Source organism: Symsagittifera roscoffensis, chromosome 6, assembly GCF_963678635.1.
Source record: "Symsagittifera roscoffensis chromosome 6, txSymRosc1.1, whole genome shotgun sequence".
Taxonomy (NCBI): Eukaryota; Metazoa; Xenacoelomorpha; order Acoela; family Convolutidae; genus Symsagittifera; species Symsagittifera roscoffensis.
Window position 1 is genome coordinate 42,018,162 of NC_087067.1, and position 24,885 is coordinate 42,043,046.

General features: G+C 35.1%; 2 protein-coding genes across 2 annotated transcripts in view; both read left to right on the forward strand.

The window, feature by feature from the left end:
* Nucleotides 1-24,885, forward strand: part of LOC134847567 (casein kinase I-like) — a 584,249-nt gene that overhangs the window by 299,316 nt on the left and 260,048 nt on the right. The window lies entirely within an intron of this gene.
* LOC134847882 (glutamate dehydrogenase, mitochondrial-like) lies at nucleotides 5,137-7,443 on the forward strand. The gene has a single exon (XM_063865138.1). The coding sequence runs from the start codon at nucleotides 5,543-5,545 to the stop codon at nucleotides 7,187-7,189; it is 1,647 nt and encodes a 548-aa protein (XP_063721208.1). The 5' UTR covers nucleotides 5,137-5,542; the 3' UTR covers nucleotides 7,190-7,443.

The following is a 24,885-nucleotide window of genomic DNA, read 5'->3' on the forward strand; positions in this document are numbered from 1 at the left end:
ACGGCCTAAATCAAGGATAAATTTAGTCGCTCGATTTTAGACGAAAAATCAATAATTTCAAACCAGTTTTTCTCGACACTGGGAAATTTTTAAAAAAAAATTTAAAACGTTGTTCCAATCACGACTGAAAGAGCTTTGAATTGATATATCAATAACTCACTAATGATTCATGTGGTAGCTGATTTTGCGTGGAAAACCAAAAAGTAGAGAAAAAATTAAAACACTTGAATACAGCTCCTCCCCATTTTTCAAATGGTCGGAACTACGAATAGTTTTTCTGTCCTGCTCCATCCAACAATTTTTTTTATCGGATCGAAAATGGTTTGATGGTTGTTTGCCTGAAATTCAGTCAAGAACATCAAACTAGTATAAAGTGAATCAAGGGCACGTCTGTATTAAGAGTTGATGAACGTAGTGAATACTCTCATATAGGTCTTAGCGATTTATTTTTTTTTTGAGAAAAAAACTTGAAAAATGCTCTATTAACTACAGAAAGTGCATCCACACATATTAATACTTTGATGAATGATCTTAGGTAAATGTGCACTTTTTGAACTCAATTCAAGTTAATTTGCTAAAACGTAGGCAAAATTTGCTCACCAAATACAAACGTGGAAATGGCGCGAAAAAACGTGATTAACTTCTAGTTTCGAAATTGGAGCCTAGTTTTCAGATCTTCTAGCGAAATCAAAAATTAACCTATTGATCCATTTTTCTCAAATTGGGTTAATTATATCGAAAAAAGTGCCAATCACAAATTGTTCTAGAAATTCATAGAGTTTTAAGGGCATCTATTTTTTCTTTGAAATCTAAATTTGAGATTTTTTCAAAAAACAAGTCAGTTTTCTGTTTAATTGAGTTCATTGACTCTTTTCCAAATTTCTATCGGCTATGTTATTTTTTTTTTAAAAAAACGCAGCACATAAAAATTTGGTAAAATATGTTTCTGCGCCTAAAAGATATGCAATGAAACTCATCGAATGACGCATCTACGCAATAAAAAAAATAAGATCGGCCCATGATTCATTCACTGGAAAAAGCATTTTTATCCAAGTCTCAGAATGATGTGCTGCTGTTAATTTGGGTTTCAACCACCGAACCAGTAATTTAAGAACGGAATATAACACGGCTACGACTTCTTTTTCTACCCTTTCAATGTTAAAATTTCAAGTCACAATACGACGGTGATAGCACGACACATTGATTACTATTAAGGAATTGATTTCCAGGTAATTCTTCTCAGAAGTTGCACAATCAAGATTGTGCCTCAAGTTGTACATTGAGGTTGCTCGCAATTTTCCATTAATTCATCGTTTAACTGGTTATTGTTTTGAATTATCAGAGTAACTATATTTTTCGTCGCATATCATTTGAAAATTCTAAATTCTATCTCAAATTCTTTTCATGAGCCAGTAGCGTACCGAGGGTGAAGGGGAGGTGTGGTTTGATCCTCTTCCTCGACTCTGCCTGCTAAATTAACCAAAGGGTCTAATTTAGATACTTTTTACGACAGCCAATTCTGGCCAAGGCCAACCAAACCGAAAATTAAACTAAAGCGCCAATTTGTACTCTAATTTTAAGGAGACTGAACTCCAAAGAGGTACCGTTTTTATTAAAACATTGCAAAAAGGCTCAAAATGGCATATTATCCCAAAAATTGCCTGCAGTTCAATAAGTTTTTCGAAATATGGTTATCCTTAAATTCAGAATGGCTAATCTAAAGCGCAGGTCAAGAAAATTATTCAAAATAATGGCCTGTCGAAAAATTCCCGTGCATGAACCTACTAGCACGAGCAATCATTATCAGATGAGTAGGTTCTATAAAGGTGATTTTATTCTTGATTCATATTGCAAACGTCGTTCGGTTTGAAAATCATGCAGGTAACCTAAAGTACCACATGTTCGACTGTGGCATAAGGGTGAAGAACTTTCAGTCGGTACAGCTCCGTCAATCACCCTAGGGCTGGGTGGTCAGAAAAATGGTCAATGTGTTGTTCTGTTGTAATTTCAGGGATGTTAAAGACAGTTCAATCGTGAGTCTAATTTTAAAAATTTAATGTCTGATTAAAAGCCTAGTCGTGAATATTTAGGTGATGATTAAAATTAAGTTTCTGATTTAGCCTGAATAAAAGAAAAATGTAATTTCTTGGTCATGAAAGACCGAATGAAACTTGAAATTAACGCTGTAATGATTGTAAGTGGTAGTGTATCCAATATAATAAGTATTGTCTCGATTTTCTTAATGAAGAGATGGAACTATGGCGTAGGGTGTGATTTTTCTCTCGATTTTGAATACCTCAAAGAAAGCTTGTAGGGGGATATTGTGTGGTGTCATATTGAAGCACTATGGGTCTTGTTTCGAATTTCGAAAAATGAGTTTTTTCAAAATTTACGACTTATACCCTATGAGAGACTGAGCTCTCAATTTAATTCTACTACACTTTCAAAACTATTTTAGCTATTAGTTCTTGCATTTTTTCACCAAATTCTATAGTTTTTTTTCGGAAAAAAGCAACAGCTCATTTTGGCAAGTAAATTCAATCTTTCGGTTTTTACACATTAGATAAGTAAGGGGTTTAAATGATTGCATAAAAAGCAAAGCGTCTTAACTAGAAAATAATGACAGGTCGCTTAGACAAAAATTCATTTTTTGTTTTTTACCCATTACATAAATAAGGGGTTTGCAACCGGGCACTAGAATTTTCCCCTCAAGTAATTTTGGTCACAGTATGACAGAAGTTGGTCGTGGTAAGTTGATTTAAGTCATGGTTGTTTGTACTTTCCAATTGTTTCCTAACGGCTGAAAATGCGTCTACCCAAGTTTGTCTGCATAGTTACCACTCACTAAGTTTTTTGATGCAGGTTAGTTCTTGTTAATCATTTTTTGTTTTTTACCCATTACATAAATAAGGGGTTTGCAACCGGGCACTAGAATTTTCCCCTCAAGTAATTTTGGTCACAGTATGACAGAAGTTGGTCGTGGTAAGTTGATTTAAGTCATGGTTGTTTGTACTTTCCAATTGTTTCCTAACGGCTGAAAATGCGTCTACCCAAGTTTGTCTGCATAGTTACCACTCACTAAGTTTTTTGATGCTGATTCAAAGTTAACCATTCTGTTTGCCTCAAGTTTTCATCAAAATGAGTTTCATTTGAATATGAAAGTTTCGTTTTTTTTTCGGCCGGTTTTCATTTTTGTACAATTTGGTGGTTCTTGGTCGTACGTGGTGCGAATCTTAGCTGCGCCTCTATGTAGAAAAGTTGTGAGTTTTACTTATAGTCTGTTATAGTTATATTGTAACAAAAGCGTCGCGAAGATCGTGTGAGGTTTAAATCTCTCCTTTTTGTAGCTAATTGAAAATAAAAGGATAGCCGGTTGCTGACTAAGGATGTTATAACATATTACTTCTCTATCAAGCACAGCTGGATGCTGTGCAAGCAGCTTAGAATTTGCTGACCAAATATTATTTACAAGGATAGCCGGTTGCTGTGCAAATAGCACAGAATGTTCCGACCAAACTCGCTCAAAATTTTTTTTCTTCGAGTAGTGTCTTTTCTTATATGTCGTGTCATGATAGATCTATACAAACGCGTAGAATTTAAGTGCATTAGGTATAGACGACTTCAATTATCTTCAAAAAAAAAATGATTTTTTTCCCATTTTTTTGCACTGAAAATTTCAAGTTCGAGTTTTTTTTACCAGAGAACCGCTAACTAATGTTTCCTAAAGTAATTATTTTTTGTAAAATAGTGTTATTTTTAGCCTAAATTGGTAATATTAATATAATACGAACGTTATTCGATCTCTTTACTCGGTCGAAATTAGACGGAAAAACAAAAAATTTTAACTGGTAGAATTTTTGCAAATAATTCATTTTCGTTCGAATCACGACTGGAAGGACATCAATATTGTATATCACTCAAACAACCAGTACGATGATTATTTATGGTACCTGATTTTGCGTGGAAAACAAAAAGAATTAAACTACAAAACACCCGAATACAAAGTTTCTCCTCATTTTCAATGGTCGAAAATAACAAGGATATTACTAACAAGGATAGTCGGTCGCTGTGAAAGTGGCACAGAATGTTCCGACCAATGAATTTATTTTGAAAAATCGAAAATGAATCATTTTGAAAACTCCAGAAGATTTTTTTAAAAATCATCTTGGTACTTAATCGTTAATCTACCGCATCACTTCTTTCCTATCGAGTTCGAATTCCTATCAATACGGTTTGAATATGATACTTTATTGGTCCGAACAAAAATGAAGTTTTAGTAGTAGTAATGTAAGACTTAATAACACTTACGTGGAATTTACAAAAAGAATGAAAACAAAGAAAGATACATTTACAGTAGCAAATATTGAGAGGGCAATAGCACCTTTTGACAATGAGCAGGCGTTCTGTTGATAATATTTCTCGATAATTCAAGTCTTCAAGTAGTCGGCTACCCGTTGACTAGAATCATCATTATTGATGTTCATCAACAAGTTCATCATCGAGTTTGTCTTGCAGTTAGGTTACCTCGCATAATCGCTTCTTTGAATTCTTTGCCATCAGCTTTGTGTCACGTCCATTCCTCAGAGATCTATTAAGAGCTAATACGTGGAAAACATCATTGAACTTGTTGAAGTTCATGACACGGCAATTGTTAACATGGAACTTGAATTGATCATGATTTTGAGAAATATATGATAAGAGAAAATTAGAATTAATTTCATTATTATATGATCCCGGTATAGTGCATTGTGTGGTTGAAGTGTGCCTAGAACGTTGGAAGTCTTTAGGCGTACTGACTGCAACCTCTGAATATTTGACCCATATGGCTGACTATTATGGTTATGGTTCGACGCAGGTAGTAATCTAATCACAGTTTGAACTTGTTTCATTATCATATATTCACCGCTTCTTCAAAGAAAATTTGTACGATGTTGGTCATACGGTTATCGTCTTAAAATCTTAATAGATGCCAGTTCAGCTCTACAGTGTCTCAAACACCCCCAGTTTTAACCAATCATGTAATGCTAGAGTACACTAGTGACTGCTGAATCCAAATGTATTCGCAGTTGATAGGAGTAAATGAATGAGCAACCGTATATGCTTGGTGATATATACACACTCTATGAGTTTTGGTGGTTACTCTGTTGTGTGTATATAATAATTGTATATGGTGGTGTCATATGGTACTGTTTTGTTCGGTTCTTCTGGACAGAAATTCATTTAGCTGAAGTATTTTGTGACTGTTTTGCTTTCTCGCAATCTGGTTCCTTTCAGTTAGATATTAAACTTAATTGTCTCAAGAAAATTCCGATAACTTTTCTTACGCGAATCTTTAAAGGTTTTCGGCTAATTGCTCCTGATTTAATAATTTCGTCGGCATGAGAGCGTATCTCCCAAGAGTTACCTTGACCAATCAAACCGCTTAATTGTCACGTCACTCCCTGACACACCATAAACAAACAATTGCAAAATATAGACTGATCCATTTAGACTACCCAACTTTGTAATTTAATTCTTGTCACATTAATTTCAGGTTGCAATAATGTTCAGGTCATCATTAGTACGCAGAACCTCAATTTTTACGAAGCAAAGTTTCGCTTCAAATTCTAGCATCACATATTTGACAGCCTTCAGTACGAAGAACGTTCTGAATGTTACAGCCAGAAGCTCACTGCGATTTTTAAGCTCCTCTGTTGCAGATGATGTCAATTTTTACCAAATGGTTCAAGGATACGTTGAGACCGCAGCTTCCAAAATGGAAAGCCAAATGGTCCAATCTAAAAGCATACCAGGAGATTCTAAGGAGAAGAAATTAGAATACATTCGCGGAATGCTAAGTGTGATTAAACCGTGCAATAATGTTATCCAATTAACATTTCCACTTAGAAGAGATGACGGGCGAACAGAAACAGTAACAGGTTACAGAGCTCAGCATTCAGAGCACAGAACCCCGTGCAAAGGAGGAATCCGTTACAGCGAACACGTCGACATAGAAGAAGTGAAAGCTTTAGCTGCTTTAATGACCTTCAAATGTGCAGTAGTTGATGTTCCGTTTGGCGGCGCCAAAGCCGGAATCAAAATAAACCCAAAAAATTACAGTATAAATGAGCTTGAGAAAATAACGCGTCGTTTTACATGCGAGTTAGCAAATAAAGGCTTTCTGGGTCCTGGCATTGACGTTCCGGCTCCCGATATGGGAACAGGGGAACGAGAAATGAGTTGGATTGCAGACACGTACAAAATGACGCATGGACACAAAGATCTGAATGCTTTCGCGTGTGTAACTGGAAAACCAATAAGAATGGGCGGCATTCACGGCAGGATCTCGGCAACGGGACGAGGTGTTTTCCACGGCATTGATAATTTTTCGAACGACCCGAAAATGATGAAAGCCATAGGAATGACAACGGGGATCAAGGACAAAACGGTTATCATTCAAGGGTTCGGAAACGTAGGAATGCACTCTATGAGATACCTGCACAGGTGGGGTTCTAAGGTCATCGGGATCTCAGAACACGATGGAGCGATCTACAATGAGAACGGAATGGATCCTGCAGCTCTGGAGCAGTACTATATAGCAAATGGAACTATAGTTGGATTCCCAGATGCGAAGCCTTACACTGGGGAATCGATGCTGACTGAAAAATGCGACATTTTGGTACCAGCTGCCATCGAAAAAGTCATCACAGCGCGAAATGCGCATAAGATTCAAGCCAAAATTGTAGCTGAGGCGGCCAACGGACCGATAACCCCAGAAGCCGACCAAATTTTGCAAGAACGAAAGATACTAGTGCTGCCCGATTTGTATTTAAACGCAGGAGGTGTGACTGTTTCGTACTTCGAGTGGTTAAAGAATTTGAATCATGTGAGTTACGGACGTTTAACTTTCAAACATGAGACCGACTCGAACTACCATCTGTTGAACAGTGTGCAAGAAAGCCTGGAGAAAAAGTTCAAGGAGACTATTGAAGTGAAACCAAACGCAGCGTTTTTAGAACGGATTCGGGGGGCCAGTGAAAAAGATATAGTACACAGTGGTTTGTCGTATACGATGGAAAGGTCCGCGAGACGGATTCAAAACACTTGCGAGTTGTATAACTTGGGAATCGATTTAAGAACTGCTGCTTACATCAACGCAATCGAGAAAATATTCGAAATGTACCAGGTGGCAGGGCTCACATTTGTTTGAGTCGAAAAAAAAACGGGCTCAGAAACCGACAGCATATCCAGGTCGAGTAGGACTTGAAATGAGAAGTTCGAGAAACAAGTAATACATGGAAAGCAAATAAAAAGACTCGAATTCAAAACTGAGACTGGAACTTTTGTTTTTATGACTGGTTCATGAATTTAAGGATTGCTGCATTTAATTATGTTAGTTACTTAACTATTTGGCGTAAAAAATGAATAAAACTATAGTTTGAAAGACATATGAATTGTTAGATATCCTGGTTTTTAAAAAGCTTCCTTTAAGGCATTAGTAGTTTCTACAAATTATTGCAGTTTCCAAGATGAATGGGTTTTCGCACATCTGAAACAAATTTATTGAATTTTGTATCGCTTTAAAAATCACCCCTCAGACTAAAAAAGTAATAGCAATCAGGTTAAGAACATTTTTGCTCCTAAATATTGGTGGACATAAAAGTATTTTGAAATTCAACATTTTTTCGGCGTTGCTTTCGAAATGTGCTCAGTACATTTTTGGAATTAAGTAGAGAAGCTGGGCCATGATATATTTTTTCACTTCCGAGATCAAGTCACTTGTCATCGAGAACTAGAATTTCCCGTTAGCCATATTCTTAGAAATTTATCTGTATCTATATAATATTGATATATCTTATTTACACGGCGTTTCACTTGACACATTAAAATGCAATTAAATTGCAGCATTTAAAATGTTCACCAAAATCAACGTTTTAAAGTATTCTATATCAATGTTAATGTACATCTTCTTAATTACGCATCGCACCGTTCTTGACGACAGCCCCCGTTTCTTTTATAAAAAATATCGTGCGTGATATTGCCCAAAAAGGTCTCAGTAGTAATTGATTTAGGAAAGTTAACTGTCAAATGTTTGAAAGTTTTCAGTAACAACCTGTTTTTACATGTGAAAATTAAAAAAAAAACAATAGAACTTTCAATTTGTTTTGAAAATTTTATTTAAATGGTGAAGAACGTTTACTGGGCGTTTTTAGCTCTTGAAATTTTTCAGAACCTCAACTACCTATTTTTTTTCGTTATGTTAAGATGAGCTATGAACTCTACGGCGCTATTTTTTCTAAAATTGAATGACAATTGGGGTCGACTAAGTCATAAAAAAAAACAACTGTACCCTTGCAAAATTTTGATTTTTTTTGTACCCCGAGGTCTTTTTCAATGTACCCCGAGGAACACCGAAATTATAACACAATTTTTACCCAAAATCTATCTCTCTGTAAGAAACTGACTCTGTAATAAACTGACATTGGCAATTTAAAACGCCAAAACTCATCACAAACACCAATAACTGACTATTAATGGAATGGAATGAACTGACCTGAATGTAGACATGCGGTAGGGTTTCTGGATGTGTAGTACTCCTACTTTTGAAGTATTTCGGAAATTGTAATCTTACCGGATGTGTAGTACTCCTGATTTAGTAGTTCGTAAAGCTTTGCAATTGTGAAAAACTTCAACCCTTGCCAGCTTGACCAACAGAAACCAAGGGGACTTCAATTTAGTTGGTCGCCATGAAAATGATGTGTCGAATCATTCTCCTTCTTTTGAGTTTTCCATTACTCTCCTTGCCCTGTTTTGTTTCTAACTTTGTTTCAATTAAAAGTTACAAAGTGCGAACGTTTACAAAGGAAAAGTCACAAATGGCTCGAGCAATCAAAATTAAGAACATCCGTTGGAGCTTCGATGTTTAAACCGTATAGTTTTGTTTTTCGCGAAACAAATATATATCATTTTCTTTTTCGAAGTAATTTCACATAAATGTTAATTCACAAGAAAAAGCAACTCAATAGTGCAGTGCTGTCAGGTTCTCCCGGAGCTGCGAATCTACAAAAGAATTACAAAAGGGTCTAAAATTAATTTATTGACACATGGGCAGTATGATGTGAAGTATTTCCAGGAGATGCAGAAGTGGCCTTCAAGTATGACTGCGCAAGTTCTCATAATTTCTAAGATATGATGCTTTATGATTTTTCGAAGAAAAAAACATCAAAAAAAACTTCTGAAAATATGAAATTTTTAACACTATGGTACGGTGCTGTCCGGGTTATCCCATAGATTACAAAACATGCCTCAAATTATGAGTCCCCAAAAAAATTTGAGGATCTCAGAAATAATTATTGTTTTTTAAACAATTTTGAAAAAGTGGGTGATGTTTATTAAATTATTTCACAAGATAAAACGATTGATGAATGCGCGCGAAATAGTTTATGGAATTGAGTAACTAAATTAAAAAGAATCTTATTTATAAAAATCTATCTCATGTACAAAAACATCTCAAGTTCAAAAAAAAACTTCATTCAAGAACTTTTTGGTAAAGCTGCAATTGTATGCTGTCGGCCTAGTTTAATTTCTGAGGTAAGAATACGAAGCTATAAAAAATTACCCTAAAAGTTGCATTTATTCCTAAACCTTTTAAAAAACGACCTTTGATGCATTTTGTTTGATTTTACGGTAGAATTATTTTTCGTTGTTTTTTTTGTATACATTTTACTTCACGTCCAATTTGTTCGCAAAATTGTAAGTAATTTTATCTTTGTAACGAACATAGCTGTAAAACAGACAAAGCGGAGCTTTGAACCACTTGCGCCACAACAAACAAAAAATATTCGAAAATGAAAAAAAAATGAAAAAATGTTTAAAAAACTAAGTCTAACAAAATTTATATTTTCGTATGTCTCAATAGAAGTTTTTTCTAGGCAAAAATGGCAGTCTTTCAAGAATTAAATGAGCAACAAAACAAAGTTTTTTAAGTGGAAACAAAACCAACAATTTTTTGAGCTAATAGAAAGTGAGCCAGCTTAAATGAGATTTAAAAAAATTTGACCCCTTAATTGAAACTACAATGAGCAGCACTTACATTTGCGACTACGATGTAAGTTGCATACAGTACATTGATGTGATTATTAATCTGACAATTGTTGAGCATACTCCGCTTAAACCGAAAACAAATGGAGTCCCTGCACTTGCGAAGGTCGTGAAAATTCTTTTATATAAAAATCTTTTATATAGCAACTAAGCCGACAAACGAAAATCAGACAATTCTAACTTTCTCGGGATTTTTCAACTTCATTGATTCTGAAAAAAAAAACTGATTTTAACCCCAAACTTAGGGTACAAAGGCAACCGCGCTACCACCAGGGCAAGGAGGAAATCTGTAAAATATAAACAGAAGGGAAGAGAAGAAGTGAAAAGAAGGGAAGAAAGTCAAGAAAAATTGTTTCCTGGAAAAATCCAATTCCAGGTTTCAAGACATTTGCTCTCACAAGTTTTATAATTAGGAGTTAAGTGCGTACTTTAGAAGCCTAAGGTTTGGAGTTTGAACCCCAGTTGTAACTGGATTTTTACATTTGAATTTTGAATTGTTTTTCCTGAAAAAAAAAATGAATTGCAGGACTATCCTTGTCCTCTCATTTTTTGCCGGCCCTTTTACGAAAACATGGACTTAGCGAGAAGGCTCTGTTTATATAATCATGTTTTGCTGAGGCCTAAAAGGTTTCGGCGAGCACTTTTTTTGCTAGTTTGCCTGATATTAGGTTGGTTAAACAGCAAAGTTTTTATATTATTTTTGTGCTTCGGTAACGTTTTTGTGCTTCCAGCATCAAATCTTTAAATTTTTTATAGCACAAAATTTTCAAAGATATTTTCTAGGCCCAACATAAGTGTACTCAAGTTTTATCTGCCCAATTACCACCTAGTTTATTGATAGAAATTATGGGTCTTGAAGCCTTTTTCTCAAATTGAATGTCAATCCTGACATGTTTATAAAAACTTTTTAATTTGACATTTTCTTCTTGAAATTTTTGACTTGATTTCCTCGTCGCATTTTCTATTCTTTGACTTGCAATGCCGTCGCATTTTCTATACTCTAGCCTGCAATGCTACATTTACGATATGTCACCAGTTTTGCGCAGCTCGGCTTGGCTTCTGTGAATTTCTGACTTGATATTGAGCAAGAAGAACGTAACATCCAACAGAATTCGCTTTGTAACTATTATCATATCAATTGTCAACGTAAATCAAGTTCTTAGATAAAGTAAGCAAGTTTTGAATTTTTTCGTCTATAATGAATTGCCAATTGAATTCTGGAAAAGTTGAAGACGCCTTCAATCGATTATTTTCATAGGGATATCCAAATTTTCTTAGGGCAAGAAAAAATGCTGAATTTTATACAATCAGACAATTTTAAAAGGTTAAACTTTAAAGTCAGACCGATTATCAGTGCAAGAAAAAAGCAGGTGAATGATATTTTTTCTACTTTCGAGAAGCTGGGAATGAGTGGATACTTTTAGGATATCCCCCTCGGGTATCTATTAACGAAACTCCCCCTTATAAAAATGGTTAAGCATATAAGAATTTTAAACTTAATAACGAATCTTCCCCCTTTGCTGAAGGAGATATAGTTAACGAGATCCTTCTTCTATTATCAATCACTTATATCTTAACGCTCAAGATAAGCAAGCATTATCGAAACAAGAATGGACTCTGGCAGATAACTGAGTCAGTGTTGACAATCTAGGTCAAACTGGTAAAACTTGTAGAGACATTTTTGTGCATGTTATATGTTTGAGTTTCCTGCTGTGCAACACGTGCTTATATAGTTCACTGTTTTATCAATTCTGATATGAGTTACTTTTGCGATTAGTATGGGTATTGCAATCGGGTACTAGACTTTTTTCCCGAAAATATTTTGGTTCAGAAGACTCATCAACTCTTGATGGTACCTTGATTCTTAAACTTCAAGTTTTAAACTGTCTCATGCACACTTAGCCTGGCGGTAAACAATACGGTTGGAACGGTATAAGTCCTGGGTTCAAGGCTGACCAGGACCTGTTTTTTTTCAAACGGTAATTGTAACGGTTCAAAAAAAATCGGCCTATTATTTGTCTGCTTATGATTTATCGGTTTAGTTACCAGATCTAAGAATATATATATTTTTTTGCTGTAAACAATTTTAACTGTAGCTGCTTCCAGTCTTTTAGCTATTTGAAGTCTGGCCGAATCGAAATTTTTAAATTGGTTGTAGTTTCATCAACTCGAATTGTTAAGTTTAGTTTTTTTTTATTTTTTCTTCTTTTCGGCTAAAACAATACTGCTTTTTTTATTGACTTAGTTACTCTTTCTTGCGTCATTTGATGACTGAAAAAAAATTAAGTGCTTATATGCTTTGAGGGAAAAAATTTATTTTAAATTTTTTTTGATTTTTGGCGTATTTTTCTGTTTTGTTACCACTTGATAAGTTTTGCTCTGATGTTAATTTTGCATTATTTTGTCTGAACAAAATTTTTCAATTTTTTTTTCGTTGATTTTGACAGAACTTGTTGTTGGTATAGTGGTAAAACATCGTTGGTTTTTATGATTATGATTTTTTGGTTTTAAATTAAGCTTTCGGTTTAGTTTGCGAACTGTGTAAAATACCTTGAGCTCAGTAGATAAATGGCTTTTGCGGATGCTTTTTGGGCAGTACACGCTTCGTTTTTTTAAAAAAAAATTTGACTAACAATTTCATTTGATTTTCAGCTAATTGGCCGTCGACTTCATTTCTGTCGGTTCATTTAAGTAAATATTTTTTTTTCATACAGATTTTCAATTTTTTTAATAAGATCTTACAGTTTTGGCCCAGTTTTATTCATTAGTTGCTCCAAGTTTCTCTTAGTCTGTTTTTTGTTTTTGTATAACTTTTTTCAACAATTTTTCTGAAACATCATTTTTTCCTTGTTTTCACTTATAAGAGCAAGTGTTTTGCAGTCGAAAAATTAAACAAAAATTTTGTGCTTTCGGATTATATGGGCTGCAATTCGAATCCCGGCTGCAACTTTTTTTGTTTTCGAAACATTCAATAAAATATTTTTACAACTTGATTTTATAACTTTTTTTTCTGTTTGCTTTATTTCAGCGGCTCAGTTTACAAAGCATGGAATTTTCTTTGTGTTTTACAATAATTGATAAAATTGAAGGTCGTTCTCTTTATTGCTATTCATTGAATTATGATTTCAATTGAGTTCCTTTTTTGCGTTAATGGTTTCGGAATTTTTTTATATGGCCTTAGTCATCTTTTATTGCATTAACATTGTTTGAAGAGCAATTATATATATATATTGTTGCTTTTTTACGTTTAAGGAGCCGTCGCCTGTAAAAAAAAGGACGTGACTTTGAGTTTAAAAACCTAATTTTCTTAAATTTTTTCTTTTGACAATTTTGTTTCAGCTCAATGGGCGTATACTCAAGTACTCACAAGAAAATAGTCACAAATTTTCAACGCGCTGGCAATTCCGTTTTTCTTCTGCGTTTTCCTGAATTTGAACATCATTTAAGACATTTTCATAAAAAAATTTTATCGATCTATTTTTAAAATATTGAAATTTCTGATCTAAAATTTAGAACAATTAGAACTAGTAATCAGAATGTTTTGGAAAAACTTTTTGTTTGCTTCAGAAGTTTATAATTGATCTTAATACTTTATCATTGTAAGCGCTTCTCATACAACAATTGGTTAGTTTTTGTTCCGACTTTCGATACAAAAGTGACGGAATATTTGTGCTCGGGGTGGGTTTTTTTCTTCAGACAAATTTCGACTTTTTAACTAGCCATTTTTGACTGACTTTTTTAATTTCCAATTTAAAAACTAGCATTGCAAATTACCCCCCTTGTACTATTTTGTTATATCCATTTTTGGCTAACTGACCTTAAAATTTTTCTTTAGGCGCTTTTGGCGCCTATCTATACTAACTTTGAAGGGGGAGCGCGCGCCGAAAAAACGCAATTTTTGGCCGACATTTTCCAAAAAGTACCTAAAAACGCCTTTTTTGAGCTGTTTTTCAATATTTTGCCTGCGGCGCAGAAAACTTCACCAAAACAGGGTCTTTTTATTGCTCTGGGAGAGCTCAGAAAATCTACTTGTTCGACCTAAAAAAAAGGTCGACTAATTTTTCAATGTTTTTAATGATAATCCCCCCCCCCCCCCCCCTCGAGAAATTCGTAGATCCGTGCCTGATTGTAATTATTACGAGCACTTAAAATTTTGTTACAGTTGATGACTCATACATAGGTATGTTATTTTCGGCAACCGAATATGCGCGAAGTTCATCGACATCCGATTTGGCAAAATTAACTTAATAAGTTTTTGCGATCGATTACGGTTTTCAAGTCAGCTATAAAATGAAAAGTTTGTGTTAACTTTCAACTATACAACTGTGTAAATTAAAGCATTATGATAATAGAGCGAAGATTTTCATTGACAGAAAAATAACCGCTTTAGAACAGCGATTGTGTGATAGATGTTAAGCACAGATGGAGTTTGATGGATCTCTTTCATGTTCTCTTGTCACTAGAAGTTAAGACTGAAAACTAAACTCTATTTTCATGCGTTCATCAAACTGGTTGCTTTTTTTTCCAGCAAGAGCAGATGATTTGTTAACTTCATGCTACATTGTTTGTGATGAAAATAATGTAAATAAACTCTTGAAGCATGATAATTTAAATCGATAAAAGAGCGTTTCTTGGGTATTTTTCATACGTAAGAGTCATCTTTTTCATACACTGAAGGGAGTATGAAGACAACTTTTTTTAGCCCACGACCACTCCACAAGGAAAACTTATGGGCTTCTGGAAACATTCTGCGTTATTTTGTGTTATTTTTTGTTCCGAGCATTTGAAATACTGGGAGGAACTTTGTATTCGGGTTTGTTTAAGTTATTTTCTTTTCCTTTTTTTGTTTCGATCATTTGAGAAATGGGGAATAATTTTGTATTCGCGTGTGTCTTAGTTTTTATCTTTTTTTTGTTCCGATCATTTGAGAAATGGGGAAGAACTTTGTATTCGGGCGTGTTTTTCTAGTACAACAGCATATTTTTTTATTTGACTATTTTTATTTGAGTAAAATTGAAATTAGCATAAATATTTCAAGCTTCAAAACATGTTTAAAATTTTCGAGCAAATAATGCGAGCGATCAGGCTTACAATAGCATATTTTTGCCTAATTAAGCGGTGAAAATTTAGTTTCACCTTGTTTTTTCAGCGTCATTTGGAAATTAATAACATGAAAATTAAAAAAAAAAACTGAAGAACTTTTTGAAAAAAATTATATTTTTAAAATTTTTTGTTTTCTCAGTCACTTTTCTGCAATTTTTGCCTATTATACTATGACTGTCGAATAATCATAGGCTTAGTCAGTTTTTCGTTCAGATCCTTTTATCAGACCACGCAGAAGAAAAACGAATTTTTTTTTGAAATGTTTTCTAGATTATGGTCAGAGCATTGTGCTTCTTGCACAGTAACCGGCTATCCTTGTTTTTTAGTAATCTTTTATTGACAAAGCGCTAAATGAAGCTACTAAAACTAACTTATGTTTAAAACAGTTTTCTCAGCCTTTATAATCAATTTTTCTATAAATAACATTCAAAATTATTGGAAAGACCAGTATCATTGGAAAGGCCAGCTGTTCGTCAGTTCTGGAGTTTAACAATTTCTCAAAAAGGACCCTGCAAAATCTGAGACAGAGCGCCCAATAGAAAAAACAGCTCGTCGAAGTTTTTGCTGAGTTTCTCTATTTTTATTTACAAAAAGCCACTTTGGAGTGGGTAAATGACTAAGCTTTGACGTTTTCACCTATTTATGGACGTTGTTTAATATCTCAAATGATCGAACTAATTCTGATAAAATGACTTGGCCTCCATGAGCCGATTCTCCTTTCTTTCATTATTCAATTTTTGACATTTTGACCAGTTTTTGGACTTTGATCATTTTCTTCAAGGCGCTCTAATAAAGAGGATAAAAGAAATGTTCGGCTAAAATTTTCCTTTCAGAAATAATTTATTGACTTGAGCTGAACTCTTCGAAAAAAAAAGCATTGAGGTTCTTATTCAATCTACTTAAGGTTTAGTATTGATCGATATGTTTTTTTCCGTATTTGATTTGCAATCTTTGTATCACAACTGAACTTTTTCATAATTCGCTCGAAAACTGCTTAAAAAAAACGACCGTTGTTTATTTTATACATTCAACTTTCTTACAACTGTTGCACAATTTGACAATAATTCACCAGATATATTATTCAACCAGTTAATATAAATAGTGTTATTTGGACAGCATAAATCATTAAGCGATATATTTTTTGGTGCTCGCAGAAAATCCCTGAAATGTAAACTTCTCATGATTTCAGTCTTCTCATTTGACTGCATGTTGACGGTTTTTGAAAAGAACTTATCGATTCGGCTTGAGGGTGAAAAAGTTTCTTCTCTTCTTGGCATCGAGCAGCCATGATGCCATGCTATTTGACACGTTTGGCTAGAGTGAATGGTTTTTCCCATATTGAAACTTTTCTGATAAAATAAATTCGTACGCATCATCAAAAACGATGAATTAATTTCACCGTGTTTCGAATAATTGCACCTCTTAGCAACCGGTTGGTCTTTTAGCATAAAACTAGAAAACCTGTAATTTTTGTCTTCCGCTGCCGAAATTGCTTCAGGGAGGTTTCTGTATCTTGTAGTATTAAAACCAACTATTTCATCTAGATCTTGTACTATTATGTAATCACTGATCAACGCGTATTTGATCATACAGTAGGTAAATTGCATAACTTTCGCGCTACTTCTGCTCAAATTATACAAACTGCTCTTGCCATTTGTAACAGATATTTCGAAAGTATCCAAGAATCCAATACCTTTGTAATAGCGCAAAACACTCTTGGAATCTTCGGCCAACGTAAAGTTGTTAACTTTTCCATCCAACTCACCCAAAATCATTCTTTTTATTCCAGCAAATCTTTGATATTCTACATATTCGATAAGACGGCGAGGAGATGAAATATCCATCATTTTTGTAATAGCTGGGGAACACAGAGTAATTGACATGTTCTTAGATAAGCTTTTTTCTTGGTATTGTCGCTCGACTATTAGCTCATTTGTGACTGTTTGTTTTCGAAAAGACAATGAAACTTTCCTAGGGCACTCAAAAATTTTCTCGAAAGAACACATGAACACGTTTCGATGCACAATACTGACGTCAATTTGGCCCCAAAAACGGCCGTTAATCTGACACTTAAAGTCCGTAGGTGCCAAGATCTCCAAGCTTACGTTTTTACTATACGCAAATATGAGAATAACTTTGGTCGAACCAATGTTTCGTTCGTCACAAATTGCACGCCAGAGGTATAGTGATCCTGTTTTTCCTTTTCCGATCTCTATTTCTTGCTTCTGCAGGTTTTTGTCATGATCCGAATAAATAATTACTTTGTCAAACACACGTTCTTGTCTTTTTGGCTGCATGTTTGGTCTTGATATTCGTGTTTTACTGTCCGAATTTTCAAAACTATTTCCATGTTTACCAGGTGTTCGAAAAGGGATTCTAAATTGCGAGGATCGATGAGGACGACTAGAAGATGCCAGCATAAAATAAACTAACACGCAAACGTTGGAGCATAAAAAGACAAGGAACAGGTGAGATGTTTTCATCCGTTAATTTATCTCCACTGATAATGGGAATGTGAATGTGATGACAGACTTTTTTATACTTTGGTGACGTGATTTTGTAAACAGGTCTAAGAAAATTGAGTTGTATAAATTAGAGCAAATCAAACAAAAACTAAATATCTTCTAGCGGGTATGAAGTAAATTATGATATAAACATACTTCGCAGTAGATCTCAATCATTATCCCGATTCTACTTAACTGTGATGCCTTCATTCTGAGAGAAACCTGACTGAAAATAAGTGAAACACAACTAACAGACAGTGGTAAAAAATGTTAATTATTTTCTCAGCTGCAAAGAAAAAACTTCAAGAGCTTTGAAGTTCAAGAATCTTTTGATTGATTCCTGTCAAAGCCTACAGTTTTTAGCTTGATTTTATATTACTTACAAAGACTTTTACCTGATTTTTACGTTTGAGAACTAAATGTGATAAGAGTTTATATGGATGAAGAAATACGCGGTTTTCCTAAATTTTGACAGACTTTCAAAAAACACAACAAAGCGAACAAAAATGAGCACTGGAGTACGGAGGTCAACCATACCAGTTTTACCATCTCAGGTAAAAAAATTGTGAGGAAGTTAAGCTCATAAAATCATAGAATTACTGAAATCTCGTTTTCACGCAGGCTTTAACACATTCTGAACTATATTTAATTGTTTTCATTTGTTTTCCGTTGAGTTTAACATCGAGAATTAGACAACAAATGACAAAAAAAAGAAAGAACAAAAGAGTTCTGAAAATTAGTATATTGACGAAATAAAACCAATAAAAAAAAGAAGATGAAATAGAAATCCGCAATCATAAAACAAAAGTAACTATGCAAATAGACAAAGTCGTTACAGTTTGACGACCAGGGATTTGGCCTGGAAGAAGGAGTTCATCAAGACTTTATGATTCGTTTCAAATGATAAGGTAGAACAGCTCTTTTGCTTTGAAAATTTCGTTTTCCGGCCTCCACAATAGTGCATGAAAAAAGTCAAACAATTTGAATTTTCATCATTTTGAAATTTATGACAATTTTCCAAAAAAAAAAAAAATTTCTCAAACAATTTTTCAAAATATTTTATCTGCTAAAACATGTTTTCGATTGAACCCCTTGAAAAAGTAGTTGAAACCTGTTAGATTTAAAACAAACTTAAATTCCAAAAAAACTTTTTGCTTAAACAATTTTTCAATATACTTTCTCTGCTAAATCATGTTTTCGATTGAACCCCTGAAAAAGTAGTTAAAACCTGTTAGATATAAACCAAACTTAAATTCAAGCATTCGCTAAGGCTTTACGTTCTGCAGAATAAGTTTCCTTTCAATTTTGAAATGCGTTCAATTTAAACCTCATATCTTTTTAAGCGTTAGGCAAGGCGCAGTATCAATTCTGAAGGTTTTTTGGCGTATAAGTGGCAAAAACAAAACATCCTTTTGAGTTTAAATTTCATCATATTGATTGGTATAAGAAGAGGTTGGGTTTAGGTTTTCAACGTTATCATTGGTAATGATAACGAGATTAAATTTAAAGGTTTCTCAACAAACTTCTTCTCTTAAAGGGACTCCGGAAACGCCTATTTCTGATTAAAGTTCTCATGCGAAGGAGAAATCGCTTTTCAAATAGAATGTATACAGATGGTAGTGAATCTACAATCGAGTTTATAAGCAATTGCATAGATAAAACTTATGACTAGATGGTCATCACTGAATCAAGAGATGAATTGATTGCTGTTAAAGAAAACTAGTAGAGTTGCGTTGGCAATGCCAGCAAAATGAAGCAATTCGCAAACATTGCCTGGAGTTCAATGAATTCAAGCTAAAATAGTTGAAAAACAACGACAACAATACATCTTCAGCAAGCCTCCAAAATCAAGGGCTCGCAAATGATGCCCCTAGATCAACTTCAAATGATATGCATTTAACAACTTCTGCAATTGGAAATTTGAATAATTCTCCCTCAGAAACTTTTCCAATTAAAACTCCACGCAAAACCTATATCACTTTCAACTCGGAACCTGGCACATTAACAACGGTTGTTCTTAAATGACCGCGAACGAATTCGTTCAACCTACAGTCTTCTAATTATGGTTTTGCTCATGGACCAAACCAGAAGTGTTTTGCCCGGAGTTCGAATGAAAAACGTACAAACCAAACTGGATTTTACGCTCGAAAATCAATAACTGTCTTTGATCCCCATTTGGTTACTACCAGCAATAATCGCTTCTCAACAACACACAATTAACACATCCGAACATAAATCCGACTTTTGCTCACGATTCAATGTCTTATTGCTTCAAAAAGGCACCGCCTAAGCTAGACTACAACTTATGACGGTAATCCTCAAAACTGACTACACTGGTTCGGTGTTTTAAATTCCATCATGAATCTAGCACCGAAGAATGATACCGAAAAAAAAATTCACCTCCAATTTCTACTGAAAAAGCGAGGCTACACAACTCATCAATGGTTGTGGTTGCAACGGAACAACCTATAAAAATGCTCTATTGCATTTACAAGAGCATTTTGGCAAACCTCTGTGAATAATGAATTCTTTCCTTGATAGAATCAACAATTTCAGATCACCTAGTCTAAAACAACCGGAAACTTATATCACTTTCTCAATGTTTCTTTCCACTCTAGTAGACTTCTTCAAGGAGCTAGATTTTGTTCCTGACATTTCTTCAACAACAAACCTAAATTTGGTTCTCGCAAAGTTACCTAAGCTATTAGAGTCAGAATGACACAGATACACCATTAGTAATCATGATCATTTATCCGATTGGATGCGCTTATATGCTCCAGACTGTAGGGAAAAAGTTTTTCGGTTGAATACTATGAGAAAAACGTTCGATCAGAGAAACGCTTATTAACACGCCAGTTTCATAGCAACGTTTAAGCTTCTTCTGTTCAAAACAGACGCTTTGATAGGCATAAGTTGAAAAAAAATACTAGTAGAGAGTTTGTGAGATTTTGTCCTCATAAATGAAGTTGGCAAGTATATGAACTCGTGCACACATTTTCGGCATTTAGATATTCCATTTAAATGAGAGCACATCGAGAAGCACCATCTATGTTCAAACTGCTTAGCAGCACACATGTTCTAAGGTTTTCCAAAAAATCATACAAAGAACGCAGTGGAAGACATCACACACTCCATAAAGAGGGTCCAAGATTGAAGAAAAAACACTTCAAGTACTGTTCAAATAACTGGAAAAGGACCGATTGCTTTTCTTGCCGTTGAATTGTATTTGGTAGAACAAACAGTCGAAACATACGCCTAACTTGATAGTGGACGCCATCAGAGTGTAAATTTGGAATCAACCGCGCAAACACTATGTCTTGAATTAAAGGACTTTGCCGTAATGTCGGCTGGTGGATATCACAACACAATAGAGATCACTTGTAATCAAAAATTGTCAGTGCAAATCTACTCATTGGAATCTCACTCTGTCATAACTGTTTTGATAGACATCATTGCAGTTCCATCACTCAAAGTTCCATCACTCAACGTGTCCCCAGTGGACGAAACACATCTGAATAAACTGTGCCGATCTCATGAGCACTAACGACACATTACGTTTCCGATTATTGGAGATAATTCGGTTGCTCTAATTAATGGCAACGATAATATCGAATTTATTCAGTACAACGAAGTTGTAAAGGGATCTTGAACGTACCATTCGCTGTTAAAACACCTCTTGGTTGGACTGTTGGTGGAATGCAATAAGTTATAATCAACGATATGTCAAAAGTGAACTAAACACAAATGCATCAACATCCTCACGTGGACGATAAATAGTTCGAGACATTTAAAACTGGATTAAAGTAGACATTTACGGAATTGGGTCTTCAAAGAAAACTATGTCTAACAATGACAAAAAAGCAATGGCTACTTTAGAAAACATTTGGTGAACACTATCAAGTAGCTTTGCTATGGAAATATGCTTCCCTACCAATTCATCGTTGGCTTGCAGAAAAACAGCCGAACGCTCTCAACAACATACTTGAAAAGAACGATACTTTGACAGAAAAAAGCTACCAAACTGTCGAAAAAGACTTAAATGAAGGATATGTTGTTAAAGTCAACTCAACACTCGAAAATGCCGCTAAAATCTGGCATCTGCCTCATCAACTTCAGACAAATGCAAGGAAACCGGAGAAAGTTCGCCAAGTATCCAATGCGTCTAAGGTTTGTCTTGGCCAGTCCTTGTACTCAAACCTTCTCACCGGGCCTGATCTTTACAGCTACAGACTCCACTTGTTGCGTGCTATGCAATAGGTTGTTGTGCACTTGATTATGAAGATAAGCACCCATATTAGTAAAAAATGGTTCTAAGAAACATATGGACGATCTATACATATCAAAATCGACGCCACAAGAAGGTCATAGGTCATCAGCTTATGTTGGGTAATCGAAAAGTCGAGAACTTGAACAATCAATCATTGTTAGAATTTAATAGTTTAGCGCTAATTTTAGACTCGGGGACTGCGAACCAGAGCAGCAATATGTTTTTGATCTTCCATGCGATTATTTTACGGACACGTGTGTAATTCAAAAAATTTCAACCAAAAAGTAAATCACACAACGGAAACTTTTGAAATTTGCGGCTTCAATCTTTGCTCCTTTCGGACTTTTTAGCAACTCTAAATTTTCGCCTGAGGAAAACTCGTGCACGCATTTTGAACTCATATTTGAGCTCGTGCACGCATTTTCGGCATTTAGATATTACATTTAAATGAGAGCACATCGAGAAGCACCATCTGTGTTCAAACTGCTTAGCAGCACACATGTTCTAAGGTTCTCCAAAAAATCATACAAAGAATGCAGTGGAAGACATTACACACTCCATTAAGAGGGTCCAAGATTGAAGAACAAAAACACTTCATGTACTGTTCAAACAACTGGAAAAAGACCGATTGCTTTTCTTGCCGTTGAATTGTATTTTGGAGAACGAACAGTCGAAACATACGCCTAACTTGATAGTGGACGCCGTCAGAGTAATTTTGGAATCAACCGCGCAAACACTATGTCTTGAATTAAACTACTCTGCCGTAATGTCGGCTGGTGGATACTACAACACAATAGAGATCACTTGTAATCAAAAGTTGTCAGTGCAAATCCGCTCATTGGAATCTCACTCTGACATCACTGTTTTGATAGACATCATTGCAGTTCCATCACTCAACCTGTCCCCAGTGGACGAAACACATCTGAATAAACTGTGCCGATTTCATGAGCACTAACGACACATTACGTTTCCGATTATTGGAGATAATTCGGTTGCTCTAATTAATGGCAACGATAATATCGAATTTATTCAATACAACGAAGTTGTAAGGGATCTTAAACATACCATTCGCTGTTAAAACACCTCTTGGTTGGCCTGTTGGTGGAAGGCAAGAAATTATAATAAACGATATCTCAAAAGTGAACTAAAAACAAATACATCAACATCCTCACGTGGACGATAAATAGTTCGAGACATTTAAAACTGGATGAAAGTAGACAATTACGGAATTGGGTCTTCAAAGAAAACTATGTCTAACAATGACAAAAGTGCTATGGCTACTTTAGAAAACATTTGGCGATGAACACTTTTAAGTAGCTTTGCTATGGAAAGATGCTTACCTACCAAATAACCGTTGGCTTGCAGAAAAACAGCCAATGGCTCTCAACAACATACTTGAAAACAACGATACTTTGACAGAAAAAAGCTACCAAACTGTCGAAAAAGACTTAAATGAAGGATATGTTGTTAAAGTCAACTCAACACTCGAAAATACCGCTAAAATCTGGCATCTGCCTCATCAACTTCAGACAAATGCAAGGAAACCGGAGAAAGTTCGCCAAGTATCCAATGCGTCTAATGTTTGTCTTGGCCAGTCCTTGTACTCAAACCTTCTCACCGGGCCTGATCTTCACAGCTACAGACTCCACTTGTTGCGTGCTATGCAATAGGTCGTTGTGCACTTGATTATGAAGATAAGCACCCATATTAGTAAAAAATGGTTCTAAGAAACATATGGACAATCTATACATATCAAAATCGACGCCACAAGAAGGTCATAGGTCATCAGCTTATGTTGGGTAATCGAAAAGTCGAGAACTTGAACAATCAATCATTGTTAGAATTTAATAGTTTAGCGCTAATTTTGGACTCGGGGACTGCGAACCAGAGCAGCAATATGTTTTTGATCTTCCATGCGATTCTTTTACGGACACGTGTGTAATTCAAAAAATTTCAACCAAAAAGTAAATCACACAACGGAAACTTTTGAAATTTGCGGCTTCAATCTTTGCTCCTTTCGGACTTTTTAGCAACTCTAAACTTTCGCCTGAGGAAAACTCGTGCACGCATTTTGAACTCATATTTGAGCTCGTGCACGCATTTTCGGCATTTAGATATTCCATTTAAATGAGAGCACATCGAGAAGCACCATCTGTGTTCAAACTGCTTAGCAGCACACATGTTCAAAGGTTCTCCAAAAAATCATACAAAAAATGCAGTGGAAGACATCACACACTCCATTAAGAGGGTCCAAGATTGAAGAACAAAAACACTTCATGTACTGTTCAAACAACTGGAAAAGGACCGATTGCTTTTCTTGCCGTTGAATTGTATTTTGGAGAACGAACAGTCGAAACATACGCCTAACTTGATAGTGGACGCCGTCAGAGTAATTTTGGAATCAACCGCGCAAACACTATGTCTTGAATTAAACTACTCTGCCGTAATGTCGGCTGGTGGATACTACAACACAATAGAGATCACTTGTAATCAAAAGTTGTCAGTGCAAATCCGCTCATTGGAATCTCACTCTGACATCACTGTTTTGATAGACATCATTGCAGTTCCATCACTCAACCTGTCCCCAGTGGACGAAACACATCTGAATAAACTGTGCCGATTTCATGAGCACTAACGACACATTACGTTTCCGATTATTGGAGATAATTCGGTTGCTCTAATTAATGGCAACGATAATATCGAATTTATTCAATACAACGAAGTTGTAAGGGATCTTAAACGTACCATTCGCTGTTAAAACACCTCTTGGTTGGCCTGTTGGTGGAAGGCAAGAAATTATAATAAACGATATCTCAAAAGTGAACTAAAAACAAATACATCAACATCCTCACGTGGACGATAAATAGTTCGAGACATTTAAAACTGGATGAAAGTAGACAATTACGGAATTGGGTCTTCAAAGAAAACTAC